General features: G+C 42.7%; 1 protein-coding gene across 1 annotated transcript; it reads right to left on the bottom strand.

Moving 5' to 3' along the window:
• Positions 1-3,120: 3,120 nt before the first annotated feature.
• On the bottom strand, positions 3,121-17,011 carry LOC138848081 (vomeronasal type-2 receptor 116-like). The gene is made up of 8 exons (XM_089321948.1): positions 16,942-17,011; positions 15,744-15,780; positions 11,218-11,509; positions 8,344-9,224; positions 8,227-8,260; positions 7,333-7,560; positions 5,316-5,439; positions 3,121-4,028 (listed from the first exon to the last, which is right to left on the bottom strand). The coding sequence occupies exons 1-8, from the start codon at positions 17,009-17,011 to the stop codon at positions 3,121-3,123; spliced, it is 2,574 nt and encodes an 857-aa protein (XP_089178074.1).
• Positions 17,012-19,178: the final 2,167 nt, after the last annotated feature.

Consider the following 19,178-nt stretch of genomic DNA (forward strand, 5'->3'; position numbering starts at 1 on the left):
GAAATTTATATTCATTAAATAAAAGATAAAAAAAAAAAAAAAAAAGTACACATAAAAAAAAAAAAAAAAAAAGAGGCAGAGTGGACAGTGAGAGAGAGAGACAGAGATAAAGGTCTTCCTTTGCCATTGCCACACTCTCCAATGGCTGCCGCGGCTGGTGCGCTGCGGCTGGCGCACCGCGCTGATCTGAAGGCAGGAGCCAGGTGCTTCTGCTGGTCTCCCATGGGGTGCAGGGCCCAAGCACTTGGGCCATCCTCCACTGCACTCCCAGGCCAGAGAGCTGGCCTGGAAGAGGGGCAACCGGGACAGAATCCAACGCCTCGACCGGGACTAGAACCCGGTGTGCTGGCGCTGCTAGGTGGAGGATTAGCCTATTGAGCGATGGCACCGGCCATCCCATAAATCTTGAGTAGTGTTTTTATATTTTCTAATTTCTTTTTCTTTGTATTGGTCTGAATAAGATATTACCAAAGATTTGCATTCTAGGCAGGGTGGACAGTGAGAGAGAGAGAGACAGAGAGAAAGGTCTTCCTTTGCTGTTGGTTCACCCTACAATGGCTGCTGCGGCTGGCGTGCTGCGGCTGGCGCACCGCACTGATCCGATGGCAGGAGCCAGGTGCTTATCCTGGTCTCCCATGGGGTGCAGGGCCCAAGCACCTGGGCCATCCTCCACTGCACTCCCTGGCCACAGCAGAGGGCTGGCCTGGAAGAGGGGCAACCGGGACAGAATCCGGCGCCCCGACCGGGACTAGAACCTGGTGTTCCGGCACCGCAAGGCGGAGGATTAGCCTAGTGAGCCACGGCACCGGCCACCATTGTATTTTTTAAGGTTTTTTTATTTATTGGAAAATCATAATTGCAGAGACAGAGACAGAGGAGAGAGGAGAGAGGGGAGAGGGAGAGAGGAGAGGGGGAGGGAGAGTGCTTCCATCCACTGGTTCACTGAGCTGGGACTTGAACATCCCATATGGGATGATGGCACTACAGGTCTGTTGTTATGGCTTTCTCATGCATTTTTTCAAGGATTTATTTAGTTAGTTATTTGAAAGGCATGGTTATGGAGAGGTAGAGATAGTGAGAGAGAGAGAGAGAAAAAGAGAAGTCTTCCATTCACTGGTTCACTCCAAAATGGCTGCAACAGCTGGAGCTGCACCAATCTCAAGCCTTCTCTGGGTTTCCCACACAAATGCAGGAGCCCAAGGTCTGAGCCATCTTCCACGGCTTTCCCAGGCCAAAGCAGACAGCTGGATCAGAAGTGAAGCAGCGAGGACTTGAACCAGCACCTTTATGAGATGCTGGCACTACAGGTGGGTGGTGGCTTGCCCACTATGCCACAGCGCCAGCCCCATGAATTCTTCATTCCTAATGTTACACTCGATTTCTCTTCAAAATCTCAGTCTCAGGACATAATATTTCATCCACGTCATGTATGGAGTTCTGTAACATAGATTTGCTTCTCATTGCTTCTGAGTAATCCTATGATCATTGGTTGAATTGCTTTTCAGGTGTTTCATCAACCTCTTTTTCTTCACATTCTAATATTGAAATGTTGTTGTGTTCCTTTGGGAAAGTCATGTTGTCTTCCTTATTCTTGTTGAATTTCTGTGTTTACTTTTAGACATTTGTGTAAAATCTTGTTGGTTATCTCCTCTGATAAATTTTATCTTGAACTATGTCTTAGTGGGCGTCTGCCCTTTCAGCGAATACCAGAGATGTGTGCTGGGAATGGCCAGGGAGCTCTAGTCAGTGCTCTCTGATGGGTCGAGAATCTAGAGTGACACTCCAGTTAGACCTGGAAGATCTCCTTTCTTTTTTTTTATTTTTTTTTGACAGGCAGAGTGGACAGTGAGAGAGAGAGACAGAGAGAAAGGTCTTCCTTTGCCGATGGTTCACCCTCCAATGGCTGCCGCGGCCAGCGCGCTGCGACCGGCGCACCGCGCTGATCCGATGGCAGGAGCCAGGAGCCAGGTGCTTTTCCTGGTCTCCCATGGGGTGCAGGGCCCAAGCACCTGGGCCATCCTCCACTGCACTCCCTGGCCACAGCAGAGGGCTGGCCTGGAAGAGGGGCAACCGGGACAGAATCCGGCGCCCCGACCGGGACTAGAACCCGGTGTGCTGGTGCCGCTAGGCGGAGGATTAGCCTAGTGAGCTGCGGCGCCGGCCGAAGATCTCCTTTCTTTACAGTAAGGCCGAGGGTATGATCATGGCTGCTGGTATAATCCCAACGTCACCTCCTCTCTTCCAAGGTGATCAATACCTAGAGTTAGCCCACTGTGTGTACAACCCCCCATCCACCCTGGCACATGAGTTATTGACAGGATCTGTGTGGTCCTGAGTGTGCACGAGGAATCCTCTTCATGACACACCCCACGTTGTCAGAGGTTGTGAAACGTGGAGTCATATAGAGTGATTGCCCAGAGATCCAGCTGCATCCTGTGCCCTATTGTGCAGTTACAGAATTGCCACAGTCACAGATGGCAGGGCTCCCACAGTCACAGGATACAGAGGATCTGCTCAGCCCCTCGAGCCTTCTCCATCCAGGAGGAGAATAGAAACGTTCCCAGAGACAGCTGCCTGTGGGAGCTCTGCCTTGGCAGTTTGAGCCTTGGAGCCTGTGATATGCTGAGAGGATGGGGACAATGCACAGTCCTACAATGGTGTAAAAATGACACCCTCTTCCTGCCAGTTGCTGGGTGTCCTTATGGGGGTATGGGGAGAAAGAAATTTGCTTTTCTTTCCCTGGATTGGGCAGGTACTCTGCCCGCACTAGGGATCCAGGCTGGACTGAAAGACAGTGTGGTGCACAAGGCTTTCCCTCGGGCAGTACCACCATTGACAAGGGCTGCCACAGTCTGCCCTCCCCTTGCTCTACAATGCTGGCATCTCTTCCAGCTCCTGGCTGTAGGGGTTGTGGGTGGTGTCTCTGATTGTCGCTGTGTGTCTGCACCTTCCACACAGCTCAACAGCATCCGTCTTCCTCCATAGCATTTCCACTGCAAACATCTCCAACTGTCCCTGGGAATTCATTTCTTGCACTTTGCTTCTGATTTTTTCCCTACTTTAAGAGCACCATATCTTGGAATCTTGAAATGTTTCAGGAAATCGTTATACTGCTTCTTTTTATCGAGACGTTGCTTTACTTCTTGATCCTGGCAGGATATTCCTCTCTGACTTGAGAAGAATAAAATAGCACTTGGGGGCAAAAATGCATACAAGTAACCCAGCACTGGAAGCCAAGATGGAAAAGACCTCCACAGCCACCATGAACTTCCCTTTGGTGCTGTTATACACAGGGAGGAATGGAATCCAAACGCTGCAGAACACCAGCATACTGAAGGTCAAGAACTTGGCTTCATTGAACGTGTCTGGCAGGCTCCTGGCCAGGAAGGCCAAAGTGAAGCTCCCCATAGCCAAGGAGCCCAAGTAGCCTAAGAAAATGTAGAACATAATCACAGAGCCCTTGTTGCAAACCATGATAAGGAGAGTAGGCTCAGAATGTGTGTCGGTGTCAATGAAAGGGGGAGCGATTACCATCCAGACAACACCGAAAGTCACTTGAACGAGTGAGCAGAGGGGAATGATAGAATTGGGTGCCCCTGATAGCAACCATTGCCTCATCTTCATCCCTGGCGTTGTGGTCTTGAAAGCCAGTACCACCGTGACGGTTTTAGCCAGAACAGTAGAAACAGCCACAGTAAATAACACTCCAAATGTCATTTGTTGGAGGATGCAGGTGGCAGTGTTGGGTTGGCCAATGAAGAGCAGGGGGCAGAGGAAGCACAAGATGAGGGACAGGAGCAGAATGTAGCTAAGAGTTCGGTTGTTAACCTTGACTATGGGAGTGTCTCTGTGCTTCACAAAGACTCCAAGAACCACAGCTGTGAGGATAGACAGGGAAAGAGCTGCACAGGCAAGCACCATCCCCACAGGATCTTCATATGCCAAGAAAGTTACAACCTTTGGCAGGCAGTGATCTCTTTTGCTGTTTGGGTATTGGTCATCTAGACACTTGATGCATTGCTTCATATCTGGAAGAAAAAGAAAGTGCCATTATCTTGGGTTCCAGAATTCTGTAGAACTCTCAGAATTTGCTCAATGGCTGAGTTGCTGTAATTAGACGACAAATACAGGAATGTTCCAGAGAGGAAAACTACAAGTTCAATGATGTTTATTTTTTGTTGGCATATCAAGGACCAAAGAGCCCTAATATCACATCTTTTTCATATTTCAAATGTAAGGCATTAGATTTTTCTTACAAACAAAACTTGTACTCAGTATCATTCAAATATCAGTATTAGGACATATCCTGGATTCAGTTACTCAAAGCCAAGTATGCATTGATAACCTGAGGTGTAACCAGAAAATTTCCCACTCCTGCAGGTATAGAGATGACTGAGACTTCACTCTAAGGTTCCCAGCCAGTATCCAATCTGCCTTCTTCCACCTGCCCTCTTCATGTTCTCATTATGTTTCTTTTTAAATCCTGTCTAGGATTTGTCGATAGAAAGAAAAATAGGGAAGAGTCCATCTGCTTTGTCTTTTCAGAAGTGGCAGTCTTTGAACACTGCATGTAAATTATTTAATAGATTTCTATCCATTCATTTACATTTCTATGGACTGCTTAAGTGCTCTTGTTCCTTGAGATATTTGGTCAATATCAATATTCATTTTTTTTCTGTTAGATCCTCCCCTAGGTCATTGCACTTACTGCACTTGAATCGTGACCCTGGCATGTAGCCTGAAATTTTTCATCACGTTTTTTCCTCTCCTTGCTTTAGAACTCTAGGAGCAGGGTCTCTTAAAGCAGCTGGATAACTCTAATGTCTCCTCAGCACATTCCACAGTGGCTGACTCATAGCAGTAATACAGGATGTTCATTCATTTGTTCAACTGTGGAGCTTGTTCCTGAATGCTTTGTGTCATGAATGGTGCTAGATGCTAGAGACATGAAGTTGAGTAGGATTCAAACCTTCAGTGTTCAGAGTGTAATTGAAATGAATGTCTGCATTAAACCCTATACTCATAATACTGTGTGGTACATTCTATGGTAGAAATAAATGCAGGTCACTCAGGTTTGATCCTTCAAAATATTTTCTTGAAAAGCTAAAACCAAGGGCCAAAATGGAAAGTAGGTACAAGCAAGCTGAAAGGAAGGGTGTCCTTCTCTGGGAAGGGTTGTTAATTTTTAATGAATTGATGGAAGAATTGAAAGAAGGGCTGAATTTTCAGTCTATTCCAGTTTCTCATTTTTTTTTTTTTGGTACATATGGGAATGTAAGTGGGAGGAAGAGGTGGGAATCCCTCTGAATTTATACCTGTGTCATTGGAAATCTCCCTCTCTGGGCAGGGCGTGCATTCAAAACAGCAGGCAGCCTTTCCCTCCTGAGGACTTTGCCTGAATCCAGGGCCACAGTTCTTGCTGCACAAAGAGCGAGGAGTCTGAAAGAATCAGACTTGTTAACCATCTCAAATATGATCCAGTCTGTGGATAAGCAGATGTTTCCGACAGTACCAACAAGTCTCATTTACAGAAAAAGAGAATAGAGCAATGGTCACTAGAGGCTAGACAGGGTGGCTGTGGGAGGATGACAAGCTACCAGAATACTCTTAGATGAGAAGAGTAAGTTCTGGTGTTGTGGTGCAATGTAGGGGGACCATAGTTTATAATAATATGTGATATATATATATATATATATATATACACACACACACAGACACACATATATATATTTGCATTTTTTTGACAGGCAGGGTTAGACAGTGAGAGAGACAGAAAGTTCTTCCTCTATTGGTTCACCCCCAAATGTTCGTGATGGCTGGCGCGCTGCGCCAATCTGAAGCCAGGAGCCAGGTGCTTCCTCCTGGTCTCCCATGCCGGTGCAGGGCCCAAGCACTTGGGCCATTCTCCACTGCCCTTCTGGGCCACAGCAGAGAGCTGGACTGGAAGAGGAATAACCGGCACCTGAACCGGGACTAGAACCTGGAGTGTTGGCGCTGCAGGCAGAGGATTACCCTAGTGAGCCGTGGATCTAGTCTACATGTAATTTTTAAAAAGACTTATTTATTTATTTGGAAGGCAGAGACACACACACACACAGAGATCTTCCACCCACTGGTTTATTCCCCAAATGGCCACCTTGGTCAGAATTGGAGTGATCCAGAGCCAAGTTCCTGGAGCTTCTTCAAGATCTCCCACATGGGTGCAGAAGCCCAAGGACTTAGGTTGTCTTTTACTGGTTTCACAAGCCATAGCAGACAACAGGTTCCGAAGTGGAAGAGCTGGAACTCGAATGGATGCCCATATGGGATCCCAGAACTCTGGTCATGGCATTAACCCACTGTGCCACGTCACTGGCCCTGATAATTCGTTATGTATTTTTATAAAGCATTTGAGAAGAGTTTGGAGGCCAAGAACCAAACATAAAGAAATTATAAATGCTTAAAGTGATGACAAAGCTAACTACCCTGATTTTTACATTGCATTTTGCGTACAAATCAGATTATCACACTATATTGCATGTACAATTCATTATATGTCAGGTTAAAAAAAGTAACCCAATTACTGGATTGGATGCTCTTATTTGGGGTATTTCCAAAATATTTATATGCAAACGAATTTATAAGATAAATATAGTGCAGAAATTTTTTGAAAACCATGCATTCTTCAGAATGTTCATGGGAGTTGCATATAATAAAAACTGCATGGATTACAAAAATTTTGCACACAGATATTTCTTTCCATCCTCCACAAAGCTTTTTTTTCTTTTTGAAAGGCAGAGTTGGACAGTGAGAGAGAGAGACAGAGAGAAAGGTCTTCCTTCCATTGGTACATCCCCCAAATGGCTGCCATGACTGGCGTGCTGCACCAATCTGAAGCCAGGAGCCAGGCGCTTCCCCCTGGTCTCCTATGTGGGTGCAGAGCTAAAGCACTTGGGCCATCCTCCAGTGCATTCCCGGGCCACAGCAGACCCCTGGACTGGAAGAGGAGCAACCAAGACAGAACTGGTGCCCCAACTGGGACTAGAACCTGGGTGCTGGCACCGCAGGTGGAGAATTAGCCAAGTGAGCTGCGGCGCCGGCCCTCTAAAACCTTTTGAAGTACTCTCCTGCTTTATGATGTGAACTCTCCCAGATTTTAGAAGGATGTGATTGATTATATGCAATTTTCCCAGGTCTCTGACACTGAGAAAGAAAGGAAAATTACTCAAGTTGTAACAGGCAATTGTGTTCTTTCACTGAGCGGAAGGAGATCACCAAAGTCCCCACGACTGGGTTCTTTTCTGAGTAGCTATGTGTCATACATATATAGCCAAGAAACTCTGTCCAACTAACCTCTTGAAACTCAAAAGCCCAATCTATCAACTCTTCATGTATGGAAAAATCTTGATCACGTGGAGCCAGTGGGACAAAATGTCCTACTTTCACTTGAAGTCCAAGTCCATCAGGAAAATTCCAGAAGTTGAGGATATCGTATTCTTCCACAGGGGTTGCTTGTTGGTCTAAAATTATCTGGTCGCCAGCACTGTTGTTAAACTGCACTCTCTTCAGAATGGAGTGGAGCTGGAACAGATGCAGTTAGATGGTAGAGAGAATTCTGGATATGGACTCAAGCTCTGTTAGCTGTGTGACGTTGGATAACTCCTTTACTCTTTTATATATGCTTATATATATATTATATATTATATTAGCCATAGGCATACCCATGAAATCAATTAGGAAATTAGCCACGAAAGCACCAGATGCAATAGAGTCACTTCCCTGTCAGTCACAACTTTTTGCTTCAGAACATGAGAACAACAACAACAACCTCTAGGTATTAAATTCAGAAAACACCACAAAGTCAAATTTAGCATGACCCATTTTCATCAGAAATCTTTCAAAACTCCTCTTTATTCATCTTCAAAATGGGGATAAAGTATTGCTTAATTATTATATAAAAAAGTCATACACATATACACAGGTATATCGATTATTTGTCCTTTCTATATCTGTACATAGGATCAAAATACTAAATCAATCACTCCATTGCCAGTCTTGACATATGGACCTCAAACACGTATTCTCTTTACTGTCTTTAAGGGTATCAAAGAATTCAGACATCTAATATTATACTGAAAATATAGGGTTGGCAGGACTTTGAGCTTCTTTGTGACTACAAGAGTCACATTGGCTCACAAATTTCAAAATGCTTTGCCATTGGCACTTTCTCTTTGTGGCTGTTCCTACACAAGTTGAATGTGAAACTATGTACGTATCCCTCCTAGGCAATAAAGCTCATAAGATACTGTAACTCTGAGGAATAACTCAAAATTTTATTTCCTGTTGAAGTTCTGAAAAGGTTACATTTGATTATGTATTTGGGCTGAGTTGAGAATCAATCGATCACCAGGAAGCACCTGCCTGAACTGGAACATTACCTGCCAAGGGTGAACCACTGGCTTCTCTCCATGTCCAGGTGATTGCATTTCTGACAGTTGAAAAAGAAGTTCATGAAGGGTTTGGGCCACAGCATGCACAGCATTGTATACAAGGTAGCTCCCATCAGACGTGGTCATATCAAAGGTATGCAAAGGGAGAGACTCCAAAGAGACATTTGGGGGACAGCTCTCCAATTTTCCACAGTCAGTCTCAGAAAGCAAGCAATGGAAATGCAGGAACCACAATTTAGCAAGATAAAAGTCTTGTGGGTATTTAGCAGGGTTAACGCCCTGAAGAAACTGCTTGAAACCTGGGATCTCCTTATGGGATTGTGAAAAAGTCAGAGTCCCATGGAATGAGTCCAACAGGGAATATCTTTCAGAAAAGACAAAATCCCACTGTGATGTAGTGATCCAGACTTTCCCTGTCATCAGAATGTTCCACTTTGAAAAACTTAGTCCTAGAAGTGAGTCCGAGTCACCATAAATGACCACCACATTTGCTGAGGAATCTCGTATTCTGTAGTGGTATTGCCAGGCCAATGAGGAATAGGCCCTCTCAGTGATAGGAATCATTTCCACAAAGGCCACACAGATGCCATTCTTGTCCATCTCTCCTGTCAAGTCCCAGAGAAACTGAATACCCTTCATGTCTTCTGAAATAGCCAGTCCAACCCAGGTCCACCCAAAATGTAGCATTAGCCGGACCATGCCAAGTGCCAGGGCTGTGTTTCTGGGGGCCATCTGATAGATGGATGGAAACTGGCTCCTGTCACTCAGGATGGGATCAAAAGAGCCATAAGTGAGCTAAATGGGGAAAGAAAAACATAGACCCATCAGCGAATCCAACTTCAGGTTAATGGTTACAGGAAGCCATTGAGATTATCTGATTACTGTTTCAAGTGTTACTTGTGGAAAGTAATCCTAGAGAAGCTTGGCTTATTGCATTTTTTGCATTACTCTTAGTATGAGAGTTTCCTATAAAATGATTGTTCAAAGTCAAAATACGCAGAAATTTAAGCAACTGTGGTTCCCCCAATTATTTCTTCCTCCTAATTCTCAATAGGAATTTGACTTATTGACCCAAATTCTTTACTCTCGCATATGAAGGCCATTTTGATGTAATTTTGCATATTCTATTTTTGGAAATAGAATTTACTTCCCTATTCCTTGACTGTGCTTGACATGTGACTTGTTTATGTCAAAGGGATGTTGATGTACAAGGCACACACATGCAATGTTTTCACTCAATTATGATGGACTTTTTTCATTTCTTCAATTAGTATAGAGAATTTCTTTCCTCATGTATTTGCTATCCCTTCAGAGTGGGCTAAAAGGGAACACATGTAGAGCAGACTTGAGAAGCAAATCCAGCTGCACCTGCACTCATCTTAGTTCAGCCTAGATCAGGTGACCACACCATAAACGAATAGATACATAAATGAGAATACTATAGTTTTTTGATGCAAGCATTATCATGTCAAGCAATAACTCATGGATATAGAAATTTGTATCTAGAAGTAGGGTGCTGTTATAGAAAATGTACTAGTGATGCCAGCACCACGGCTCACTAGGATAATCCTCCACCTTGCATCGCCAGCACACCAGGTTCTAGTCCCAGTCGGGGCGCCAGATTCTGTCCCGGTTGCCCCTCTTCCAGGCCAGCTCTCTGCTGTGGCCAGGGAGTGCAGTAGAGGATGGCCCAAGTGCTTGGGCCCTGCACCCCATGGGAGACCAGGATAAGTTCCTGGCTCCTGCCTTTGGATCAGTGCGATGCACCAGCCACAGCACGTCAGCCTTGGCGGCCATTGGAGGGTGAATCAATGGCAAAGGAAGACCTTTCTCTATGTCTCTCTCTCTTTCACTGTCCACTCTGCCTGTAAAAAAAAAAAAGAGTACTAGTGGTTTGGGATTATAGTATTGTGGTGATAAAAAGTGTTAGGGGATTTTGGAAAAGTAGTCATAGAACTTCTATAGGGGACTAAAAGATGTTTCCATGTTCTGTTGTAGAAAAAATGTGATTAAACTGGGGCTGGCGTTGTGCTGCAGTGGTTAAGCCACTCCTTATGATGCTGGCATCTCATACAGGAGTGCTGGTTCAAGTCCTAGCTGTTCTGCATCCTATCCAGCCCTGCTATTGTACCTGGGAAAGCACTGGAAGATAGTCTAAGTACAGGGGCCCCTCCCAGGCATCCTAGAGATATGGAGACATGGATGAAGTTCCAGTTTACTGGCTTAGGTCTGGCCTAATCGTGGTTCTTGCAGCCATTTGGAGGAGTGAACCAGTGAATAGAAGATCTCTCTTTCTACATTCCCCAGCAGTCTCTTAGTTTGTCTTTCAAATAAATAAATAAATAAATAAAAACTGTGGTAGAAGTGTCACTATGATAGCTAGGAAAAAAGAAAATGTACCATAATGAACTTATGGGTTTGGAAAAAATAATTTTCCAGTCAGAAGGTAGAATGTATGAGATGACTCTTACGAATAGAATCTGAAAGAGATGAACTTAGAAAATTACTGGATAATTTGCAAAATCAGGAATCATAGGAATTATCAGAGTCTAAAAATTGCACTATTAGAAAATTCAACTGCTTCTCTGGAAATCAAATGTGTTTCTATTATTGAAAAAATGTCCAAATCTCAATAAAGCATGGCTTCCAGGAAATAAAATGTGTGTGTTTAGGTTTGTTCTTTTAAGACCTCTGAAATGTAAGGTGGTTAGTAGGCTCATTTTTTAGACATCCAAAAATGGCATCACAGCAGGTAAGATTCCATTTTCCCCACCCCATGGCATCTTACCTGTGGATATTTGTAGAGTTCCAGTATTGTTCCCATCTGAGCTGAAATCGCCCACGTGGTTCCTACAGTAACTGCCACAGACTTGCCCTCTCTCACACAGGAATAGTTAGGGATCACCTTGCCTAGTCCAGACAACCACATCAGGCAACTTTCCAAAGTCCTTTTCTCACTGTGCAATGCATTGTAGAGATCAAATCCTAGGGATATGTTGGGTAAAAGGTAGGGGTTCCTGTTGATCTCTTCAATGGCAAAAACAAAGGCTAGGACATACTGGTAGTTTGATGAGTAAAACCTGCATGGAAATCATAAATGTATTTAATAAAAGGTTCAAACAATGTGATTTAAGATTTTTTTTTTAATTCAAGAAAAATAGAGTATGCTGGGGGGAAAGAAAGCCCAGTGAACTTATTCACTGGTAGGAAGCAGCCGTGTCTCCTCAGGCCTGAGAATTAGGACTTCAGGAATGATTTAACTGGGGCTCTAGAAGACCCTAACTTCATGGCATATATTCTAAAAGTAGGTATCAAAGAATAGGCTTAGTGAAGATTCAGTTCACACTCAGTATAAATTTGACCCAAGGTTTTTTTTTTTTTTTTTTTTAAATATAGGATAGTAAGTGTTTATGTTTTAGTAAATGATCATTTATTAATTATACTATATTATATATGTTCTAGTTAATGACCATGAAACACTGTGCTTTGGTGTTGTATTAGCATAAATTTGGAGGTGAGCATGTGAGGAGGCTATTTTTGAGTTACTGTGTATGGAGCTGCATTAATTCAGTGCCAATGATCCAGGCAGAATGAGAAAGTTAGAACTGGAAATGAACTAGTTAATGAACTAGAAAAATATGGAAAACAGAGGTGGGGACCTAAAAACGACCCAGCAAGAGGCAACAAGTGCTTGGGCTCCTGGACCTGCATGGGAGAACTGGGAGAAGCACCTGACTCCTGGCTTCAGATCAGTGCAGTGCCGGCCGTAGCAGCCATTTCAGAAATGAACCAATGGAAGGAAGACCTTTCTTTCTATCTCTCCCTGCTTTTGTCTATAACTCTACCTGTCAAATAAATAAAGAAAAAAAAAACTGAGGCAGCATGTCATAGTCATCACGAAAGGAGTTGTGCAGCAACAGAGACTCTGGGTAAGCATAAATAGGCACTGAAAGATTTTGACTTTATCCAGATGTGGAAGACATAGGAACAACTGGATGTTTAAAGCCAACACATTGTAAACTCTTGCTGTCTATTGGCCAACTCCTTATACAGTAAAAAAAACCAAGCAAATTGTAAACTAAGCAATTTAAATAACCCACAGATTACAGAAGAAATTAGAAAATATTCTGAATTGAATACGAGAACATAGAACATATAAAACCTTTTGTGAAAGAAAACTGAGGTAAATGGGCCAGCGCTGTGGCGCAGGAGGTTAATCCTCGGCCTGTGGTGCAGGCATCCCAAATGGGCATCAGTTCATGTCCCGGCTGCTCCTCTTTCCAACCAGCTTTCTACTACGGCCTGGGAAAGCATGAGAAGATGGCTCAAGTTGTTGGGCTTCTGCACCCACGTGGCAGACCTGGAAGAAGCTGTTGTCTCCTGGCTCAGATTGGCGCAACTCCAGCCATTGTGGGCATTTGAGGTGTGAACCAGCAATGGAAGACCTTTGTCTCTCCCTCTCACTGTCTGAGACTGTATCTCTCAAATAAATAAAATCTTTTTAAAAAATTGAGGTAAATTTGTCACCTTAAGTGCTTATATTAAAAAAGAAGTTCTCTGTGTTGAGCAGAATAGTTACCTCTAAAGATGTTACATCCTAATCCCCAGAAGACCCCAATGTAATCTTACATTACATATGGAATTCAGATTGCTAGCCAGTTGACCTTAAAATGGGAAGATTATCTTGTACTATGCAGGTGGGTCCAATCTAATCATAAGAGTCCTTGAAAGTAGAAGAGAAAGGCAGAAGAGTAGGTTAGAGGGAAACAAACGAGACAGAAAGAGGGGGAGAAGAGATTTAAGGTGTCAGAGGGGGCCGGTGCTGCGGTGTAGTAGGCTAAACCTCCATCTGTGATGCCGGCCTTCCATATGGGCACCAGTTCATGTCCCAGCTGCTCCTCTGCTAATCTAATAGCTCACTGCCGTTCTGCCTGAGAAAGCTCTAGAAGGTGACAAAAGTGCTTGGGCCCCTGCACCTGCACAGGAAACCCAGAAGAAGCTCCTAGTTTCAGGTCCCAGCTCTGGCCATGCAGCCATTTGGGAAGTGAACCAGCAGATGGAAGATCTTTCTCTCTGTCTTCAGCTCCTCCTGTCTCTGTCTGCGACTCTGTCTCTCAAATAAATATGGAATTTTAAAGTTTCAGAGGGACTCAAGTTACCTTTGCCTGCAAGATGGAGAGAGGATGCCCTGGACCCAGGAATGTGCATGGCCACAAGAATCTGGGAGCAACCCTTAGCTCGTAGCAAGCGAGGAAATCGGGAGCTCAGTTCTTCAACTACAAAGAACTGAATTCTGCTAACAGCACAAATGAGCAAGGAAATGCATCTTCTCTTAAGGCATCCAGAAAGGAACAGAGTTCTCTCCACATCCTAATGTTGATGCAGTGAGACTCACGTTGGGCTTTGACCTACAGAACTGTAATATGATAAATTTGTGCTATTTGACTGTTAAGATTGTGGTAATGTTAGAGAAGGAATAATTAAACTAACACATTCTCAATTGAATTATTTATTTTTCTACCTGAAGGAACAGGAAAAGGAAGATCAGCTTAAAGATAAAGCAAGAAGGAAGAAAGTAATAAAGAAGCAGCAATTAATGAAAAAGAAAAAAAACAATAAGAAAGAAAGGTGGGATTTTGAAGAAATAAATAAAATTCTGAAGCCTCTCATTAACCTTACAGAGAAAATAAGAGGTCAGAATTGCCTTTAACAAGAATTAAATGAGAATAGAAGATGCTACAGACATAAAAATGATAACGAAGGGATAATATGAACAATTTTATGGCAACATAATAGAAAACATCTGTGAAAAGGCAAATTTGTTGAAGACTCAAATTATTAATGTCACTGAGTAAGAAATGGGAAAACTGTAGAGCCTCGTATCAAAGAAATTGAATTGATGTTTAAAATCGTTCCAACCCAGAAAGATCCAGTGTCAGATGGGTTTCACTGATGTTTAGAATTATGTACTGGGGCCGGCGCCATGGCTCACATGGTAAATCCTCCACCTGCAATGCAGGCATCTCATATGGGCACCGGGTTCTAGTCCCAGTTGCTTCTCTTCCAGTCCAGCTCACTGCTGTGGCCTAGAAAGGCAGTGGAGGGTGGCCCAAGTGCTTGGACACCTGCACCCCCATGGGAGACAATTTAGAAGCACCTGGTTCCTAGCCTGGGATTGCCGTAGTTCTGGCAGTGGTGGCCATTTGGGCGGTGAACCAACGGAAGGAAAACATTTCTCTCTGTCTCTCTCTGTCACCGTCTAACTCTGTCAAATAAAAAAAAATTTTAAAAATTATGTACAAACTCTTAAAGAAACTGGAGAACATGTTCAAGTTCATTTGTGAGGTCAGCATAGGCCTAATCTTAAAATCAGAAAAAATGCATTGTAAGAAAAGTAGAGACTAATCTTCTATGTAGAGACTATCTTCCATGAACATAGAATAAAAAATCATTGATGAGATACTAGTCAATCGAATCCAGCAGTGTTTGCTAGTATTAGAAAACCAATCAACATAATTCAGCATCACAACACAATAAATGAGAAAAGTCATACAAGTTCTATGTCAGTAGTGGCATTAGTTCAATGAAGGATTTGTTGCCCCAACTTCTGAGAGTGCTGTCATTCCCTTTAGGGATTGCCTCAGCTCCAGAAAGCCTCCTTATCCAAGGTTTCTGGGAATAAGAAGTAAAACTAGTAGTGATTAGTTGTGGAAACACATCAAATGGCTAAAGGGCATAAAGAGATTGCATATATATATATATATATATATATTTGCAAACAGTATATCCTTCCTAAAAGCAATCACTGAAAAAAGTACTCTAGCTTAAGTGTACATGAAGCCCACATATGAGAAAGTCACTTCATGAATGAAAAATTTTTTCATGCTGAAAGAAGTAAAACATAGATGTCAATTTATTTTGGTTCTTTGTGGTTTAAACTGTATAAATGGCAAACTACTTTCCTCACGTAAGACAGAATAGAATTAGGTAAATAGATCACACTTTTAATTTAGAGTCTAATTAAGTAGTTCACTAAGGAGGTAATCAGATTTGGAATCTAATTTATTAAGTCATAAAGAATAGCACCAAAATGAAGAAATAAATCAATGACTTGTAACATAATAGTAAAATATAATATACTAATATGATATACTATACTGTATTATACTATACTGTAATCAGTTCTTTCATGAAGAGCTCTTGGATTGGAGAGGAAAGAAACAGAAGAATCAGCAAGCAGTGTCAAAAAGCCAGTAGAGAGAGGGGGAGCTGACAGGTGGGTAGGGGGGTGACTGAGGGAAGCCACAATCTCACCTGTCTTCACTCACCCTTTCAGCAGCTCCAGCCAAACCTGGGGAATTGAGTACATGTAAATCAAACACAATAATCAAGATATATCTGAACTACATTTTATAAAATTATGGAGAGAAAGAAGTCCAAGGCAACATTGAAGAATGAGAGAAGGTTCAGGCAAATAATTATTAATTTGAGGAGATGGTATCATTCTCAAGTGTGTCCCTATCGTTTTATGAGCAAAACAAAATGTTGCCTCACCATGACATTAATGGTCCATCAGATACAGATCTGTTTGAAAAAATATAGAAAGAAACAAAAAAGGAAACTCAAGTTCCCATTGTCCCTTTACCCCTCAGTGAAACAGAACCTAATTGGAAAGATATTTACATATCTATTTATAAATGCCTCCCAGGCTATTTAGTCCAGGTTCCTGTCCAGGCCTCCCAGGTTGGAATTATTCCTGGTATGATATAATGAAAATCTAGAATCTGACTAAAAGTTGATATAAACTTATTCTGAAGGTAGCATTTTGCACTGAGTACTTTCCTGTAAGGTTATTAGCAGTGATCTTCCATGGCTTAGGAGTATTATCAGATGTCAGCCTGTTGGTGAGCATTTTAGGCAACCTGTCAGCACTGTGCTGTTGCCTAAGGACTGTTTGTGAGGATCACCAGGAAGGGATGGATCAGGGATAACGGTGGTTGATGGGGATTCCCTCTTCTCACTCATACCCTGTCCACGCAGCGAGGCAAGAGTTGTGGAAAGAGTTCTTTTTTTTTAACTTTTATTTAATGAATATAAATTTCCAAAGTACGATTTATGGATTACAATGGCTTCCCCCACATACCGTCCCTCCCACCCACTACCCTCCCCTCTCCCATTCCCTCTCCCCTTCCATTCACATCAAGAAAAGAGTTCTAATGTGTGTTTTGGGGGGAGATGGAAAGTAGAAAGGAAGTAGGGCTGAAGGAAGAAAAGTTGATTTATCTCTCCACCTTTAAAGGACAAGAAGTTAGAGGATGAGAGAATGATAGGAGAAAGCTAATTCAGTGTGATTGCTTTAACCACCGTAAGCTTCCCTAGACATTGTCCATAATTTTAAAACAAGTAGACTTTATAAAAAGAAAGAAGAGGAAAAGAAAAGCCACTTACTTTGAAAAATGCACATTTTTGCTAGGGCGGCGTTGGAATTCCATCCAAACTCCTGGTAACTCACCAATAAATGAATAAAGTGTGAAAAAACCACCTATAATCAGGTCTCCATCCTGGTATACACTGGCATTCATCTTTGAAGCACAAGAGACATATTCTGAATCACACACCAAGAGTGGAAAGTGCAGGGCCAGGAAGAGAAGAATCAGAATGCTCATGACAGTAAAGTCTCCACCAGTTATAGCCAGAAGTCTGTGAGTGGAGATGAGCAAGCTGAGCAGCCGTGGTCCTCTGCAGGGAGGTAAGAGCTGATGGCTAAGTTTCCCTCTTCTGAGGAAACACAGTGGAATAGATATGTGGGGTCCACATCTAAGGCCAAGGCATATATGACTGCAGAAAGCATGCACACAATATTGAGTTCCCATAGAGGACCCTCTCAATGCTCTTATTGTGGATTAATGAAGCACCAGCTCCTCCCCAGCCAGTTAGGACTGAGACCATCTCTGTCCTGAGGCTACACATCTGAGGCTCTGTGCTCTGCTGAAACTCCCCAGGATGACAAACATGTTTGGCTGTCACCCACTCCACCTCTTGGCCCTATGATTTCATCCGAGAACCCAGAGGGCATCCCCAAGGACCGTCTTGTGCTGAAGCAAAGGATCTTCCCTGCTGTGTTCATGAGCCGTGTTCACAATGATTGGCACAGTCGTCACATTTCAAAGTCAGGAATCATCAAGGAGAATCCCCACTTCATCCACATTCAGCTCCCAGCTGTCCTAACACAGTGACACTGGATAAAGAAGTGTTGAGTTGTCAGCTGGTGAGGCAGCAAGTCTGGAATCACTCTTAAGTGTTAGCCCTTCTCAGAAGATACATAGTGCCTTTCTTTTCCTTTTCATTCACTCTCTTCCTCATTCCCTTCTGGAATAATTCAGTCTTGAAGCCATCAGGCAGGACAACACCCAGGTTATGGCCACACGTGTGGCAGAGTAATTCATGATGGCTCCATGTTAGAGCTCACCCAGTGTGGGAAAGGTATCCAAGTAGAGGGTAGTTTTGAGAATTAAATGAGATGTACAATTTGGGACATACTCAATCGGACTTGCCCCAAATGGTGGAGTTAGAAATGTGCCAGGGGATTCCAATACAATCCCATCAAGGTGGCATGTACTAATGCCATCTCACTATTCCAAGTGATCAATTTCAGTTCACAATAGAACAACTGATAGGTTTAAGAGTCAAAGGGATCACATAAACAAGACTAGTGCCTACTAATACTATCTGATAGAATAAAAAAGGAAGAGAATGATCCAACGGGAAGCAGGATACACAGCAGACTCATAGAATGGCAGATGTCCTAAACAGCACTCTGGACTCAGATTCAGCCCTTAAGGCATTCGGGTCTGGCTGAAGAGCCCATGAAAGTATTTTAGGCATGGAAATCCAAGACACTCTGGAAAAAAAAGAGGACCTAAATGAAAGATCCCAGTAGAAAGAACGGGGCCATCAAAGAAGGAGGTAACTTTCTCTGAAGGGAGTAGAGAACTTCCACTTTGACTATGACCTTGTCTGAATAAGATCAAAGTCAGCAAACTCAAAAGGCTTCCTTAGCCTTGGCAACTCATGACTAGAGCCTAAGGAGATTACTGATGCCATAAACAAGAGCGTCAAATTGTTAAGTCAACAATAGGAGTCACTGTGCACTTACTCCTCATGCAGGATATTTATCTTTAATGTGTTGTCCAATGTGAATTAATGCTATGAACTAGTACTGAAACAGTATTTTACACTTTATGTTCTGTGTGGGTGCAAACTGATGAAATCTTTACTTCATATATACTAAATTGATCTTCTGTATATAAGGGTAATTGAAAATGAATCTTGATGTGAATGGAATGGGAGAGGGAGCGGGAGATGGGAGGGGTGTGAGTGGGAGGGAAGTTATGCAGGGGGAAGCCATTGTAATCCATAAACTGTACTTTGGAAATTTATATTTACTAAATAAACGTTAAAAAAAGAATTAAATGAGAAAAAGTTCATACTGTGCTTAGAATAGTCCATTGCACAGAATGAATGTTGGCTGGTATAACTTCATTATCTTAAAAGGAAAATGATTTTAATCTTACCGCATAAAGGTAATGAAAGAATATTTTGTTAATTTTGTTCACAGACATAAATGCAAATCCTCGGATATTTTCCAACATAGAAAACAAAACTAGACACTGTGGTCCTTTGTTAAGGCTTTCCTCTATATTTATATGGCATATTGAATTTATCATTTCTGTTATTTCAGATTGATTT

Source organism: Oryctolagus cuniculus, chromosome 19 (genome assembly GCF_051225735.1).
Source record: "Oryctolagus cuniculus isolate XC-2025 breed Fujian yellow rabbit chromosome 19, ASM5122573v1, whole genome shotgun sequence".
Classification (NCBI taxonomy): domain Eukaryota; kingdom Metazoa; phylum Chordata; class Mammalia; order Lagomorpha; family Leporidae; genus Oryctolagus; species Oryctolagus cuniculus.

Coding starts and splice junctions, on each gene's coding strand:
- LOC138848081 (XM_089321948.1), bottom strand. CDS start 17,011: ATGAATGCCAGTGTATACCAGGATGGAGACCTGATTATAGGTGGTTTT. Junction 11,510..15,743: donor GAAAGGGTGAGTGAAGACAG/GTGAGATTGTGG, acceptor ATTTCCATGCAG/GTTTTACTCATCAAACTACC. Junction 7,561..8,226: donor TAGTTTCACATTCAACTTGT/GTAGGAACAGCC, acceptor CATCTGTTCCAG/CTCCACTCCATTCTGAAGAG.